This window comes from Hypomesus nipponensis, chromosome 18 (genome assembly GCF_054491055.1).
Source record: "Hypomesus nipponensis isolate SF chromosome 18, ASM5449105v1, whole genome shotgun sequence".
NCBI classification, from domain to species: domain Eukaryota; kingdom Metazoa; phylum Chordata; class Actinopteri; order Osmeriformes; family Osmeridae; genus Hypomesus; species Hypomesus nipponensis.
In genome coordinates this window covers 17,035,801-17,053,066 of record NC_140378.1, presented here as the reverse complement: position 1 = coordinate 17,053,066, position 17,266 = coordinate 17,035,801, and the positions used below count along the sequence as shown (strand labels likewise).

Here is a 17,266-nt window from a genome sequence, read left to right as displayed (position 1 = left end):
GGTATCTCTCCATCCTCCCTTTCCCAGCCCAAACCAGGCCATGTTTGGAAAGTTATCTGAAACACACACTCTCTCCCTCTCTCTCTCTCTCTCTCTCTCTCTGTCTCTCAACCACCCTTCAGGACCGACAGGAGTCTGCTGCAGGCTGTGTCCTCCCTCTCCTCTGTGTATATCCCCCTTCACATCAGCCTCATATACATGCTGATGAATGAGCCCACGCTGGCCCGCTCTGTGGCATGGATTCAAGTGGAGGAGCTGGGGTTAGCCATGTTAAAGAGCACTCTTATACACTACAGCCACATGCTCAACAGATTAACTACATTTCCCAGCAATCCCCATCCCGCTGTCGGTCAACCCGCACTGAATTGTTAAGCCATGCTAGGCTGCTGTACAAAGGAACTGAACTTCAGAAAAGGAATTGGAGTTAAACAAAGTTTATATTAAATAATTCAGTTATTTTTAAACTAATCACTCTTGTGACTTGACAATCCCACCTGGCAGATTCCAGGATATGTTTATTAATTGACATGTAGGCGTTTTGAAGCATGTCTAAATTTTAAAAAAAGAGAATGAGTATTAAACTTATACAGACATCTTTGCTAAATCTTTTCTGTACAAACATAAAGAAGGAAGTCAGTTTGTCTCTCTGCGATGGGAGATGTAAACAGTATTCATTAGGCTATTAAGGCAAGGGGATATGTATATACACAGGAATATAAAACAAAATGTCAGAAGTAGAGTTCAACAGAATTGTACCCAGAATAAAATATGTTCATGAAAAGTTAAACACCAGTGTGCTGGTTTATTGTTTGGATATTTATTGAGACAAAGTAGAGCAATGAATCCAATTTCATAAAGCAACAAAAGAACAGCTATAAGTCATTTTGTTTAGCAAACCTCACTTAATTCGAGAACGTTATAAATATACAGGTTGGATTGGTTAATGTGTGTTAACAAGAATCACAGGGACAGTGAGCAGTAACTGAGTGGTATTTAGCAATGTGGAAACGATTCTAACAAATGTGAAATGCAAGTGAAGAAAAAAAAAGGAAAAAAAAGAAAAAAGTGACAACTTTGATGAACATCTGTGATAAAACAGAAGGTGTCTTTCCCTTTAAGAACACAGTGTACAGAGAAGCCCTAATTAGAGTGAAAGTGAATCAGAAGAAGTGATTTGGAGAACGTCCAAAAGACAAACTGAGGTGGATTTGTTGCTGTCATTTTTGTCCTAAAAGCTTTAAAAGAGGATCTGAATAAAAGAAAATAAATACACACAATTTAATGATTGGTTGGTTAGACATACTATATACACAGAAAAATGAGTATTTCACCATTGCGCAACCACAAAATTGCCCATATATATTCAAACCATGTAAGTATCATATATGTTATGTGAATATCTGCAGTAATATGGAAACTAAGGTAAACTATAATATGGTATATTACTGAAGATGTACTGAGTTTAAACTACTGGACATCCAGTCTGGGTTAAGGCCTCTGGTTCAAAGTGCATTTGCTGGAGGGCTAGCTCAAGCATCTTCAACTAGATCTGATAGCTTACACAGGATGGGGGGCGCTCTGACCCCGCTCCCAATAATGCCCTCTCCCCTTCTCCCCCTCTCCCCTCCAGCCTCCCCCACACAGCTGGAGCAGAACGCAGAAAGGGCTGAGAGGATGGGGTTAGGCTTGGTACCGAGCCTGTGGATTCATGACTAGAGAGATCAATGCAGTGGAATATTTACATGTCATCTCAGTGTCGTCATCATCTTGTGTTGGTGCTTGATATCAGATACAAAATCAAACTATTTGTATGAAAAAGGATGAGTAGTCCTATTTCACAGTCATGGTGACGACGTGCCAAATGCCTGATGGGATGTGTTGGACTAGAAACCTAACCTGCCAATTGTTTGCAGACAGGTTAAAGCAATAAGGGTTCAAATAAGTTTGTCATGATTGGGCAAAAAAATAAAAATGAACTCAAGAAAATAAATATTTCACGATATTTCTCAGTTTCCGAAGACGTAAGAATATTTTTTTGCAACTAAAACAAAAGTGTCAGTCTCTTGCAACGGTATAATTGTTTAACTCTATAAATATAATTTATATAGTTTTTGTCTTCCTTTCGTTCTCTCTCTCTCATTCTTTCTCTTTGACACCATGGAATCCTCCTCTTGCGGAAACACGTGCGCGCACACACACACACACATGTGCGAGCGCTCCTCACTTGCAGACAAACTGGTCCACAGTTTTGGTGCAGCGCTTGCACTTGACGTAGCAGCACCAGTGGAACTTACAGTGACATCTCTCCACTATCTGGGCCTTGTACTGGTCGTAGCCCCGCCCACAGCACATTAGCTCACACCCATCCATCCCCTCAGAGGTCTTGTTGCAGAGCCGGCCCACGGTGCCCAGGGAGCCGGTGCTCTGGTCGGCCAGGCAGTAGTCTGGGCTGCTGTCGATGTAGACCAGGTCGTTGCTGGTGGGGGCGTTGAACTTGCTGTGCTGCTGGACCAGCTTGCCTCGCGAGTTGAGCTTCATGGAGGCGGCGCTGTCGTACTTCTCCTTGAGGGCGTCGCCCACCTTGCGGAAGTCGGCCAGCTGGAGCCAGCAGGTCTTCAGGCTGCAGGAGCCCGACACGCCGTGACACTTACAGGAGACGTGGGCCAGGTCCGACACAGTCTGGGGACACACACGGGGGGTTACAACCAACAGCTACTGGAATACAGTACAAGGTTGGAACATGGAACAGGATGCTAATGACGAGGTCTCTCTCTAAAAAGGAAAACGCTAAAATGATGACATGACTCGTAAGGCTTCCTGTCTCTGTGTCTCTGTCAGAGAGAAAGTACACACATCCTTCACTGAAGTAGAAGTACAGATATTTGTGTAAAAAAATGTAAGGAGTGAAAGTAAAAGTTCTCCGAAAAATCTTTGTACTTCGTCACTTTTCATCTCTGGTCTTGGTTTGTGTGTAGTAAGTGTGTTTGTGTGGGAGTGTGTGTGTGTGTCCAAGCATGGATGAGGGCATATTCAAAACCAGTAACTCATGAGGAAGATACCACATGATGTTGTCCATATCCCTGGTCGTTGCTTGAACACAAAGCCCTGTCTCTCTGACTGACTGGGATGAGACCAAGTCATAGCAGCCTTCCTCTGGCAGCACATTCCCTTTGAATTGGTTTCAAGGCGTTTGGAAAGGACTACAAACCCCAGCCGTCATGATTCCATCTCGAGAGAGATCAAAGCCTTGTGAAGGAGAGACCAGACTGAGCTGTTAGCCAGATGAGGAACTGATAGAACACTCATCTGATTGACCTGGATTCTCTCGCTCCCCCTCAAAGTGTCTAACTCTTTCTGTGTCCCTCACTGTCTCTCTCCCTCCCTATCTCTGTCTCTCTCCCACCCTATCTCTGTCTCTCTCCCTCTCTGAATCTCTCTCCATTTACATGTAGTCATTTTTAGTCATTTTCTCTCCATGTCTCCGGGTCTCTCTCTCTCTGCCTGTCCTCTCACTGTCCAAAGACAGTGAAACAATAGAAACATACAGGTTTATGTGTTTGTGTGTGTGTGTGTGTGTGTGCGTGCGTGCATGGTTGCATGGGTGTGTGTGTGCCAGGCCTCACCCTCCTCCCGGCCTCGTTGTTGTGGATGTTCATCTGCAGCCTGGAGCTTTCGTACGAGCCTTTGGGGAAGCTCTTCTCCCTCTCCCGCGCGTCCACAAACTCCTTGGAGAACCTGTAGCCGTACATGAGGTTGTCGCCGCAGCCGCCCCACAGCCAATCGCGCGGCAGGTCCTTGGGGCGCGCCGCGCGGCTGCAGCCACAGCTGGAGAGCTCCCCCTCTCTGCAGGCGCGGCTAACCGCGTTCACCACCCCTGCCGCGCTGATGGCATAGGTGAACGCCGTCTCTCGGCTTCCTGTACTCGGAAACACACAAACACACAAAGGGGGTATATCAGTAAATAAAGGAGACGTTTCAAAACTTCGACAAGTGCTGTGCATCACAGTGAACTGACAGCACAGGTAGTCAGTGGTGCAGACTGTAGATACTTTATTGCGCCAGGTAAGCATGAATGAAGACAATCTAAGGCCTCCCCCAGGGTGCTCAGCTCCCAGTCTCCAGCCAGACGCGTGGTGGCAGTCTTGGGAGCGGGCCAGAAAGATCACAGCGCCCTCCTGTGGTCGCTCGGAATCACAGCAGCTCAACTCCAAACGGAAAGAACTCTCTCTCTCTCTCCGCTCTTTCAGTATCAGCTTCTCCACAGCACAATTCTCACAGGACACAGTGTGTGTGTGTGTGTGCGCGCGTGCGTGGGCACGGAGAGGAAAACAGAGATGGAGTGATTGAATGCTGAAGGACGAAGAGGGGACAGTGGAGTACAAGTCTCTGTGCTCTCGTACAAGAGCAGGGCCGATACTAAATAAAGCCCATGGCCCATATACCTACTGGCCCAGCGCCCCACGTCCTGATGACTATAGCAGAGACTGAAAACTACAGAGGTAAAGAGAGACGTGAAGACAGAGAGATCTAAAGGTGGAAAGAGAGAGAGAGTGTGAGGGAAAGAGAGAGTGTGAGGGAAAGAGAGAGTGTGAGGGAAAGAGAGAGTGAGAGGGAATGAAGGAGAACATGAAAGAGGGAGGGAATGCGAAAGAGCGATAAAGAGGCAGAGGAAGAAAGAGGGAGAGCAAAAGAGGGAGAGAGCTAGAGTGATAGTGAGAGAAAGAGAACAAGAGAGAGGAAGGGAAAAAAGGAGATGCATAGATAGAGGGAAAAGGAGAGCGGGGACAAGAAAGTGTGTAAGAGAGAGAGAAAGACAGAGAAAAAGCGAGAGAGAGAGTGAAAGATAGAGGGAAAGAGAGAGAGAGACAAAGTAAGTGAAGGAATCCTGTCCAGATGGGAAACCTGGGTGACAGCAGGGTCGGCCAAGGGGGGAAAAAGGTTATTAGTTTTGTACAACTTCAAACCCGGCGGAGGAGATTGGCCTAATAGCGGAACTGTCGACAGACAAGCTGTCATCTCCCCTGGACGGCCTCACTCCTACCTAGAGCAGCCCTGGCTCCAACCTCCAGGAGCCTCCCCTCTCCCCCCCAGCCGGCCGCCTCGTCCACCCCACCCTAGGGCCTGCTGAGGCGGGCAGGGAACGAGAGGCCGCTCCCCTCCCATGGACGTCAGCCCTAAATCAGCAGCAGCAGCAGCAGCAGCTCAGACAGGGGGAGGACATGTTTACTTGGCCCAGCGAGGCGCTGAGATAGGAGCGATGGTGGGAGATGATGGAGGGAGAGGAGGAGAGCTGATGATGATGGGGTTTCTATGAAGACTGATCCATATGAGCACAGAGGAGCCATGGATACCAAGACAAACTCAGCTGGAAGGTTCTTCCAACTGACGTATGCAAAAACACCCACACCCACATGCACAAACACTTTTTTCACAGTGTTTAAGGTTGCTTATTCATTCAAAATCTTACTTCTCCAAATACCTTGCCAGGATCAAAGCCCCTCCATCTAATTGAATTAGAAAGTAATTACGGCTAAATGCCATTAGACTTAACCTTTACAAGGATGCCTGTGGTAAAGTCATAGCCATTGCAAAGCATGTTAAATGCTAAGCAAGAACAATGCACAAATAGCTCCCTTCACACACAAACAAATACTTTCCTTCCCTCTCCCTCTCCCTCGTGTTCTGTGACAAGGAGATGTATTGGGCTGCATGTACCACAATCCCATTTCCTATAAATAAACGGTTGACTTGGTGCCTGGGCGTGTGTGTGTGTGCGAGTGAGTGTTAGTCAATCTTCTATACATCGAAGGGGCAATGTTGCTCCTCCCTGCAGTGGGAGTCAGGAGCTGTTTGCTCAGCCTGAAGCCACAAGAGATTTATCTGTGGAGCTCACCCATTTCTCCTCTCCCCTACCCTATCTGATCCCCCATTTATACTAACTAGGACACATCGGGGGAAGAAAGGAGGAGAGACAGATGCATGCCTAGTCAGAGATAGAGAACCGCGCCACTAGCCATGCGCACCCAGGTTTGGTTACACTCTTAAACGCATCGTCCACCATGGTGGTTTGAGGGCCTGTTCGGAAACCGAAGCCCAATCTCAAATCATCATGTTCCGACAGCAAAAAGAACCAGCTCCCCGGCCAGGGAAACGGGTTCCAGAGCCGCACCGAGTCACAGCTGGTCTAGAATCGTTCCACTTCCATCAGGGGCTGGGGCCCAGGATTATCGGGACCAACCAAATTCACACCGAATTCAACCCAAGCGCTCTTTGGTGACGTTGTTGTGTACGTTACTGTTGATCATCTGTCCATCATCGTATAAAGCCCGCCCTGATAATTTGATTGGTCCGAACAGCTCCTATTTGGACATAGTTTTTCCCCAAACGTGCCCCCCAAGACCCAACTTCCCGACCACATTTTTTTGTGGGTGGGGATAAGTTGGGCTGGTATCCAGGCTAGTCCTCGGAGGAAATCCCATTGCATTTCAACTAACCTAACGAGAGATGGCTACCGCGGGGCTCGACAGAAACGTTGAACAAGTAAACGACAAACAAAACAAGTCGCTGGATTCTTCCACTGCTGTGAAACAGCGCTAGCAACATCTCAGAAGCAGAACTAGGTCATGTTGGTGGAAAGGGGGTATTAGAGCACTTAGGAGCAGTGTCATCGCCGTAGTCCAGAATGATATGGCTATACTTAAGAGTGTGTGCGTGTGGGAATGTGGAATGGAGAGAGACATTGGTACATGTGAATTCATGTCCTGTAGTTGGTGATTGAACATTTCAGTATGCGTGTGTGTGCGTGCGTGCGCGCGTGTCCCCTCTCTTACCTATCTGCATCACCCTGCCAAAGACAGAGGAGTTGTCCACAGTGCTGCAGTTCCACCTGCGGTGGCGGAACTGGAACTGGCATTCCCGGATGCCCGTCTTGGCGCCCTCGCCAATGTACTGCATGTGGTCCTGGTAGAGCTGGCACAGCTTCTTCTGGCCCTGCGACAGGCCCAGCAGCTGGCTGCACAGGGGCTGGGCGCCAATGATGTAGGCCTCTGGGATCAGGAGGGGATTCATGGCCAGAGACCTGCACACAGCAGACACACACAGGGGAGAGAGGGAGAGGGGGGAGAGAGAGGGAGGGAGAGAGAGAGAGGGAAGGAGAGAGAGAGAGACAGAGAGAGGGAGGGAGAGAGGGAGGGAGAGAGGGAGAGAGAGGGAAGGAGAGAGAGACGGAGAGAGGGAGGGAGAGAGGGAGAGAGGAGGAGAGAGAGAGACAGGACTGTTAGTGTGGTGGAGATGACCCCTTCCCCCCCTTCCCCCCCCGTTTCCTCCCTCTTTCTCATACACACGTGTGCACACGGACTTATAAGCACACACACACCGAAGTATGTGTTCTCTGTTGCTTGGTGGACAGGTCAGGAGAGGAGGGTAACCAGACAGAAGGCACAAGCGTTTGGATTGGAGCCAGGGGGACAATTACAGCAGCCCATCTCCAAGACCCCCCCACCCGCTAAACGACCCGAGCCCTCGAGAGCAGGACAATTAGCCCCCCACCGTAACCTGATCTACTGGGGAAACGAGCCACCCAGAGGAGGGGGTTGGGGGGGGGGGGGGGTTCAGAGAACACACACACCTTACCGGCCCCAATCAACCCTGACACACTCAAATCATTCGCACCTGCGTGTCACCCACAGGAGGAGATGCAGAGACCTGCGCACACACACACACACACAAGATTGCAATATACATCTTCTTATTGTTGTTAGCTGTAATTTTAAAGGATTCTTAAGATTAGATCCTAACAAGTTCCTGTCCACTCTAGTCAATGTTGGGTTTTTCAGCAATATCAGTCGATTCCTATTAAAGTTAAAACATAAAAAAAAAAAAAAGAACCATTCCAACTTTCCGGTAACCTCTGCTGCTGGCTAATTAAAAGGCTGTATAGGGAACCCACACACACAAATGGGATCTGATCTGATTTTCTCTGTGTTTCTATGGAGACCTGTAAACAGCACGCTCCTGTATCAAATGTACTCCGTTTGTCTCCAAGCTGCATGTTCAAATTTAGATTTTTCTCCTAATAGCAACAGGACGTGTGCTATACACACACACACACACACTCCTACATAGTTTAACAGTTGGATGTGTACTCAAAAACCACGACATTCTACGTTTTATATAATATTCATCATTTTGGTTTGGCAATACATGGGAAAATAAAACAGGAGGAAAAAGCGCTCTATCTAAAGAGCTTGTGTGCTCCGGTCAGCATGTTACATGGTTTTGTGTGCGGTGGAGTTGAACGGCAGACTGTTCAGGCACGCACAGAGCGATGAACTCACTTTATGGTTTGAACAAGAAAGACAGAGGGCATGGACAAGCCATCGAGTTTGGAAAGATTGGGACAAAAAATAAATAAATAAATAAATAAAGATAAGATTTCTTTGAGGCCACCAGACCCGTTTTTCATTTGTATGTGGGCAACGTACGGTCGACTCCTTAGAAACACACAGCCTCACACATACTGCACACACACACACACACACACACACACACCTACACAACTATCAGTGCTCCAAAGCCACACAAACACCCACACCCAACGAAATCAAGCCAGTTTACTAAGCTACACACACACACACACACACACCGCAGGGAATGGAGAATACGTACCACCAGGAGTTAGCCTCCACCACGACCTGCATGAGCAGCGTCAGGAGCGTGAGGGCAAAGACACAGTGTCTGGAGTCCAGCACCCCGCCTGAGGGCCACCAGGCCCGCAGCGCCCGGGGCCGACACACACAGCCCAGCCTGGGATACATCCTGGAGTCGATCTGGGAGACGGAAACATTAGCAGCTGTCAGAGGGCATCCGACCGGAGAGGAGAGAGTGTGTGTGTGTGTGTGTGTGGGGGGAGGGGGGGATTTATGAAAACGTATATCACAAAGGACACCGTATCTGAAACGTATATAATATGACTCTCTCTGTGCAGGGGTGTGTTTGGGTGTGTGTGAGTAAACGTGTGTGTGTGTGCGTCTGTGCCTGTGTGTGTGTAAGAGAGAGAGGGAGAGAGACAATCATGAAGGCAATGTGTGTATCGCATCGGACAGATACATGAGGGACCAGGGACAATACTATGGCCTTCAAACACATGTGGGCATTCCTCCAGCCAAGATTCCTTTTACTCAAAGGTGGCATTCTTCTATTTAGCTGCACTTAAAGCTCGAGAGAGAGAGCAAACGAGCGAAAGAAAGAGCGAAAGAAAGGACGCTGACGTCTTTTGAAAGATAAATTGGTATCCTACACGGAAGAACTTCTTCATTTGGTATAAACAAATATTTTTCTGATTTAATTTGTGTTTTTAGATTGGACTTTACAATTAAGGAATTTTGCCATTAGCCTACCTCACATTCGTAGGCACGCGTGAAGCAAAATGTAAATATTAGTCAGCTGCTGAATTATTTTGGCGTCTCCTCACGTTGGTGTATAGAAACGATTTAAAACACAATTACCCAATAATGGACAACGTTGGTTCGATCCGATTCCTCCGCGTAACTGGCTAAAAGAAACCAGTCACATTTTTTCATTCGTTTGTTATCAGCTCACTATTATTTCAGTTGCCTTCATTATAATAACGGACATGTATTTTGGTTTATTTCTTGCAACAACAACAAAAAAATCTTACGTGTGTAGGCTAACAAAACCAACAGCACTTACTAGACCATGTTGTGCAATATTTCATAACGTTTAATTTCGTTTTTTCAAAATCTACCTTTAGTTTAAAAAAATAACTTGGAAAACTCCTTTAGGGCCTTCCACATCAAAGTAACAGTAGGCCTGAATGCTCCAAAATAGCCTACCTTACTTTTTAGACAATTACTTTCAAACCTATAAAATGTATGGTCTCGTCATATTAGAAAGTTCAAAGGTTTACATGTAAAAGAATAACAGCGTATCGGTGGTTTGCACTAGGCCTATACAACGGAATACAAGTTAATTGCATATTATAGCCTAATTTATTATAATTAATGTAGGCCTACGACAGCCGACTACAATAAGTTAAAATCATTTGTCTTCAATTTTCCAAAGATGGGCACAAACTGCCAGACACTGAGTTCGGGGCCATAGGCATTACGAGCGGGGTGATTTGTCACGCTGTATATTTTCCAGAGTTGAGTCGTCGAGACCAGGCTTGCTTAATACTCATTATAGACGAGGCCAAGTTCACCATCACTCACCCAACAACACACACATGCGAACACGCACGCGCACACACAACCATGTGCTTTCAGTTTGCGCACAGCCTCACTGTGGGCTAAGTTCCCTTGTCTTTCCTTTTCTTCCATTAGGCCAATAAAAAGACGATGGTCTGTTGGTTACCGCGCGCCGTGCATTAAACTGACATAAAATGTGAATGTCAATTTTCTTCTATGTGGGAAGCAATTCTCAGTGGTAGTTTTATTACTTACAGAATATGCGAAACCTCTATAAACCGGAATTGTCGTAGGCAAAGTTCTGTAGGCTATTGTAGACACCTACGGAGATCCAGAGGGCCCCTTCGTTGTGGCACGGAAAAACTCTCCGCGAGGCCTTTACTTCATTTAGGGTTGGCTAAAAGTGGCAAATGAGGATGTCTGGGCTGTGAATCCTTAAACCTGCAAAACCAGGCGACGTGATCTATCGGTTTCCTATATAAATGTATCAAATGATCAGACAATTGTTCAAAAGTCAACCATCTTTCCAACTACGGCGTGCTTTAAATTTTAAATGAACGAAATTGTATACGCAATATGCTACTCCATAGGTTAATGAAGAAATATGATTTGATCCGATTAAAAGCATTTAAGAACTAGGCGGCCCACTTGGTTAATTGCACAATTCATAGATATACATTTATATAAAGCCTATCCAATACGGGTCATATGGGTTGCATAATTGCTGCTATAGTTTACATGGATGGAAATAATAGGAACCAATAAAACCATTTTAGAAAATATAGGCTATTAATTTCAAGCCAGTTTTTAGATTTTTTATTTATTTTTATCAGTTAACAACAACGCATAGCCTATGTTTTAGAGGGTATCAGAATATTTCTAAACCTATAAGTTTTAAAACATTGTGTTTATTTTAAGAATAAATTGCATGATAATTGCTTGCGCATGTTCATTATGCCAAAAAAGAAATAGGGGATCTCCATTGGAAAAATATTAGTTGTCACGCACGCTTTCCGACGGCAACGTTGACATGGGCAACAATGAACCTACGCGGCTAAAATGTTCCGTTGTAGGCTATAACATTAAATCAACGAACTACATTCCAATCACTTAAATTATGAATGGTCGCGGAGGTAGCTTACTTTGCCAGAAGAGGGAGCCAGCTACTACGCTTTGTTGCAGACAAGAGGCAAAGTAGACTCTAGCTAGCAGGCCAAGACAGAGAGAGCAACATTGTGAAAACTTTGCAAGCATTACAAATTAAAACATATGGTTCTCGTTTGACAATGCGCAAAGGGCTGTATTGAAATGAATGAACATAATGACTAAGCAAATAGCCTCCAATGTTCTTAACGGACCCTAATTCCTTTATCGAACGAAATAACGGGAAAATGTTATTAATGAACAAGTTATTTTTATGCATTTAACATCAAGATATAGCCATTCTACGTATTATGTGGTATTTTTAAAACTGCTTTTGACCCCCTCATACTCACCTAGGTGAAGAGTGCGCGACTGGAACAATAATCCACTTTTGGAGATGATAATCACCTGAATAATTCCAATGCAGTCCCTGGTGAATTTAAGTCTATTTTCTTTCCTGGAGCAGGCCACGGGTCTTGTAGTACTATCCAAAGAGTACTACCGGGATCGAGCTGGACGGTAAAGTGTCCGGTTTAAGTTGAATAACGGTGATGATGACAATGGCCCTGCAGCTGATGGGGCTTGGTGTTGGTAGACTTGCATGGGCGATAGGTAATCAGTGAACGCGCTCCTTGCGCGAGGCTGGAGAGAGGACAGCTTGTGAAGAGAGCAGGCTGCTATTTACAATGTCCAAAAGCAATCGGAATAATTAGTGCCTTTAACAAACGTGGGCGTGATTTAGCGGAAACACTTAATGACAAATAAAACATTCACAGGAAACTTGATGCCTCTGGCAAAAAACGTCAGCAGTAAACTTTTGCCGGTTTTCTCAAGGCTAGTGGCCTACTTTTTCTCCGAAGTTCCCATTCAAAGTGTAAAGGCAACAGAGATGTAGAAATGTGTCAAACAAGTAAACGAACAAAAAGCGTGCAGAGAGATTAGATCCAACCGTTGACACCTTCACTTCAGAGCGCTTCTACCTGCGGACACATTCACAGTGGGGTCCTCGCCACAAACGGGAGTTTCTTAACTCATCCTCCATTCTGCATGAATTCCAACTCGGCCAAATCCGCAATCCTACAATGAAAATCCTACAATGAAAAATCGTAAAAATCTGTACTTAGCGGAAAAAAAGGGTGAATTGAAAACGATCGAAAATACTCTCCAAACTCGCTCGTGAAGGTGTATCTCCAAACGACGAGTTGAGGTGTGCGCGCATGAGAGATGGGTCGGCGAGTGAAGATCGGCGTCTTTAGAGGAGCTTGGAGCCTACCCTTTTCTCAGCCCGCGTCTGTGTGTTGAAGTGCAGAGAAGTGGTGCGGACTCCTTTTCCCCCTGTCACCTGCCTCGTCGCCTCCTCTTCTCAAACTAGCAAACCGCACCACTGATGCGCGGCGCAAAACTTCTAGATGGCGCATGCGCCCAACATTTTCTCCCAAAGTAATTTTTTTTTCTTCACCAAACTTTCAGAAGCAAAGAATGCAGACCGGAGTAGCACAGACGAGAAATTTGTGTGTAGGTGAAATTGTAAAATAAAAAAGAAGGCGGGAGTAAGAAGAGAAAGAGAAAAGGGCAGAACGCGCTGTAACAAAACAAGCGTCTCTATTACCTAAAATAAACTTATAAAGCACCCGGGGCTATTACCCTATCCGTGCCAGAGCCGAGTTAGGATTTTCAGGCGCAGGAGATCGAGTTACCTCCCAGTAAAATCAAGACAAGCAGGTCGACACTGTTTGCTTATACAGACTGCTCTCATCATGTGAAGGCCTGTATGTATAAGCATTATGGTCATTACAATAACTATTATTTTATCTGAGAACATGGACGTTATCGCAGAACATTGGAAGTGAACATGTTCGGCAATGGATAAGGGTAGGGTGTTCCGAGTTTGTGTCTGTCATTGTTGTCGGTCTCAAGACTTCAAACATTCTTTCTCAGGAGAGGGAGAAAGGGCAGCAAACCATTATTAATTGCTCCGTACAATGTGTCCACCAGTCAGAACTATATGTCAAATCCATTTTGATTCCAATCCGTTCAGGAAAAAGACATTGGGGAAAAAAAACAGGCACATAATTAAAGACAACTTCCAAATGCAACCAAGTTCAGGAACAAAACACATAATTTATGCCTGGTCACCTGAATGTCTGGCAGCCTGCCCAAATAAAGGCTTGCTCAAGCTGTGTGTGTGTGTGTGTGTGTGTGAGTGAGTGAAAGAGAGTAATAGAGTTGTGTGTGTTTACATGTGCATGCATGCTTGCAGATTTATTTGCCAATGTGCATGCTTGTGTGTTTAAAAGTTGATGCGTATTTACAAGTTTAAAACGGTTAGAAATAAACCTCATGCCTATCCCATCCACATTATAACCACTGGCTGTTACTTAGCACCTTTCTAATGTTGTATGTGCAGTCCATTTACATTGCAATGAGTAGAACACTGCATAAACGCATTCATTTAGTTTATATATATAAATCAAAGGCATGCAGATATCTGCAATGTTGTGAGCAGTGGGTGTGTCTGTGTAAAGATAGCATGTTGTGTTCAATGCAGTGTCAGCGTGGGATATGCAGCCAGTCTCTGCAGTTCAGTGTGGGATGTGGGACGCTGGACAGCTCTGGTCAGCTCTGGTCAGCTCTGGACAGCTCTGGACAGCTCTGGACAGCTCTGGACAGCTCTGGACAGCTCTGGACAGCTCTGGTCAGCTCTGGACAGCTCTGGACAGCTCTGGACAGCCCAGCATGGTTAGGGCCGGTGGCTAGATGGGAGCTGACTGGGTTACAGTGCTACTAAAACATGCCCTGTCGCATTACTGAGCAGAGACCCACCTCTTCTCCTTCTACCTCTGCATGCTCTCACTCTCTCCCTCCTTCCCTCCCTCCTCCCTTTCCCCCTTCCTCCCTCCATCCATCCCCCCAGGAACACTGGGCAACATCTGGCTGAGTTTATGAGAAAGGGAGAGAGAGAGAGGAGAGAGAGATAGAAAGAAAAAGAGAGAGAGCTAGACTAGAGGGGACCATGCAAAGTGGGAACATTTTTCGTCCAAACTCTCGCAAAGACAGTTAATCACAGATTCTGCCCACAGCTGTCCTTAGCTTAGCATCAGTACTTCTTGAAGAAACGATTCCCAATACAGACGTTATCTTAGTGCTAACTACTGGCGAAAGTCAAAAGAAAAGAGTTCTGGTCAGTGAGAAAAAAACAAACTTTTATTCAAAGAACAGAAACTGGTTGATTACTGCAGAATACTGTAGAAGGATTTAAGAGCAATGATTGAGTATAGTGCCACCTTCAGCTCTAACATCCCAAGCACGTACACATTCACACACACTAACAACTGGACAAGACACACTTCTTGATCTTTTTAGGGAGTGGAGAGTTGGAATAAGTCGAACGCTAGAAAAATACACCATCAAACCTCACTATTGATCTGGATGCTGGAAATCATCCAGAGGGAGAGAAAAAGAAAAAAATGTTCTTCACTTCAACTTAAGTCTTAGTCACAGTTTACACACACGGTCAACCAAACAAAGTTGTATAAACACATGCATTATTCAAGAACCAAATAACACATCACATGGAATACACCCCAAACATGCACAAGTGGCATGGCGCAAGCCAGAAAAGAAAAAGAAGAAAAAAAAAGCACTCAGAAATGTTGTGGAAGTAGAAAAACAGAACCAAAACGTGATACACATCATTAAAACAGAGTACAGAAGGGCAAAAGGACAGCGAAGGAAACATAGTATGAATGGAAGAGAGGGTATTCCTCTGAGGGGAGGTTCTGAAACAATGTATAAAAGCTGATCCAGGGTCTGTGTGGTTAAGGTTCAGCGGTGGAGGGGGGGTGTAGACTTGTCCTGGATCTGCTGCATTCTGGGCCAGACCAGACCAGACAAAGGCCAGACCAGACCAGGCCATAGTACAATAGGTCAATCAGATCTCAGTATTCGCTCCACATAGTGATCACCACCTCCCCCTCTCTCCACAGCAAAGAGCCCCCCCCCCACCACCACTACATCATCGCATCTCGTCTGAAAGAGTCTGCTCTTTTGGCACGATACATGGAAGAAGGTCTCTGTCGATTTCGAGGTCCATGTTGTTGAGATAGCCTAATCAGCACTAATGCTAATGCTAGGTGGCTATCGCTAAGTAAACAAGACCCGGTCATAGTGCGTTGCAGTTGATCACACTGTGGTGAACCCTGTGGTTGCACTGCTCTGTGTAGACGCCGCAGTGATGCGGGATACTGGAGGGAGCTGTAGCAGTCCGCCTTGTTGAAATGCCGAGAAACTCCCCTGATCTTGACGATCCGGTCCGCGTTGTGTGGTGTGTTTGTGTGTGTGTGAGATGCTCTGGGTCAACTCTCTGCCTGGCTCCTCAGCAGCTGCCGACAGAAAAATAGAGACAAATATTAGTGTGAGAGATGGAACACACAGATGGATGAGAACACACACACACACACATTCACACAGGTTTGAAGGTACAGTAGATTGTCTGTCAATGCACCTCCAGTGGCCTGAGTGAAACATCAGCGACTGGCTCATTACAGGTAACACACACACACACACACACACACACACACAGACTTCTGGCTTCTTACAGGTAAGACTCTGACACTGCAGTGTAACAGAAAAAGGATCAGAAAGTGGTCTGCTCTGGAGAAGTGTGTTTGGGGTTTTCTTCCTTCCAACTCTACTGTTCTGTCCCACCAGCGATCTGGCAAATCTCCAGAGCTCCCTAAGAATGCCTTAAATGAATCTGGCACCAGCCCAAACATCAAGTGCTCATTTGTAACAAACTCTATTGGAATGTGTCTGTTATTTAGGCTGTGGCAAAGTCGCCAACAAACTCACTCCTTTTTTCTTGTGGGTTGAGTTGAAAAAAACAATGATGTATGTCCAGTGAGAACTGGGCGCCTCATTGGCTGAGCAAACAGGTCTCGAAATACCCACCAATCACTGGCTGCGTTATCATCAGTCACTTGGGGGGGGTCACAGACAAGAAGTCAAACACAACTGTGTGTTTGTGGGACGGGGAAGAGAGAGAGAGACGGAGAGAGAGGGAGATGATGAAAGATGGTGGTTGTATCTACTGGTCAAGTAGATGGGGGGAGAAAAAGCGAAGGGATTCTGATAGAGACAGAGGAGAGAGCACTTTGGCTCAAACATAGCCACCGTGCGAAGGTAACAGTTCTTTGTGTGGAATCTGGTGGAATTCACCCAGGTCTGGAGGGCTGGTCGCTCACTTCCTGTTCCCCTGCCTGGCTTCCCATTGGCTGCTGGGGCAAGGAGCACCATCCATTACAGTCAGAAAGAAATAAACAGCCACAGCAATTAAACCAAGTGCCATCATTTGTTATGCAACAGTGTGTGTGTGCATGTGCATGTCAGTTCATGCCCGCGTGTGAGTGTGTCAGTGGGGGCTGCCTGTCACAATCTATGTGTGTGTGTGTGTGTGTGTGTACATTTGTGTGCATGTGTGTGTGTGTGTGTGCGTGTGTGTCGGACGCCTCTCGAGTTACCTCGCCGTCGTCTGCACTTTAATTAATGATTTTGGGGCCCAAAGAATCAACAAATAGGGCCCCTGCCAGGTCATAATGGGAGACTGACCCTGCCTATGGATGGGACTGAAGACTGCTCCTCTTTCTTCTCTGTCAGCACCTCACTACCAAGGCACAACAGCAGCATTCAGACCGCATGGTCCCACGCAACGCCTGGGTGACCAGACGTAGCGCGCGTGTGTGTCTGCGTGCGTGTCTCCGTATGAATGTTTATGAAGTGTGGTGTGTTTGCGGTCGTGTACATGCGTGTGATTATCTTCCCCGTGTTTATTTCACAAGTCAACACAGGAAATGTGTGTGAGGGGTTTGTAGGTGTGTGTGAGAGTGTGAGAGTGTGTGAATGACTGTAAGCATGTT

The 17,266-nt window shown here is 46.2% G+C and overlaps 2 protein-coding genes across 2 annotated transcripts in view; both read right to left on the bottom strand.

Moving 5' to 3' along the window:
* Window positions 1–418: 418 nt before the first annotated feature.
* wnt5a (wingless-type MMTV integration site family, member 5a) lies at window positions 419–12,708 on the bottom strand. Its single transcript, XM_084679426.1, has 5 exons — window positions 11,705–12,708; window positions 8,668–8,828; window positions 6,831–7,078; window positions 3,624–3,916; window positions 419–2,679 (listed from the first exon to the last, which is right to left on the bottom strand). The coding sequence occupies exons 2-5, from the start codon at window positions 8,814–8,816 to the stop codon at window positions 2,221–2,223; spliced, it is 1,149 nt and encodes a 382-aa protein (XP_084535552.1). The 5' UTR covers window positions 8,817–8,828; window positions 11,705–12,708; the 3' UTR covers window positions 419–2,220.
* A 1,825-nt stretch (window positions 12,709–14,533) lies between these two features.
* The window catches only part of LOC146252470 (ERC protein 2-like), a 135,315-nt gene continuing 132,582 nt past the window's right edge, over window positions 14,534–17,266 (bottom strand). Inside the window, exon 18 of the mRNA XM_084679053.1 lies at window positions 14,534–15,733. The gene's annotated coding sequence lies outside the window, so the exon portion shown is untranslated. The remainder of the gene's footprint in view (window positions 15,734–17,266) is intronic.

What these genes read in the sequence shown, in the direction of transcription:
- wnt5a (XM_084679426.1), bottom strand. Translation starts at nt 8,816, where the DNA reads ATGTATCCCAGGCTGGGCTGTGTGTGTCGGCCCCGGGCGCTGCGGGCC. An exon ending in TGGCAGGGTGATGCAGATAG is followed by an intron (nt 3,917 to 6,830) that starts GTAAGAGAGGGG and finishes TTCCGAGTACAG; the next exon opens with GAAGCCGAGAGACGGCGTTC. An exon ending in ACAACGAGGCCGGGAGGAGG is followed by an intron (nt 2,680 to 3,623) that starts GTGAGGCCTGGC and finishes GTGTGTCCCCAG; the next exon opens with ACTGTGTCGGACCTGGCCCA.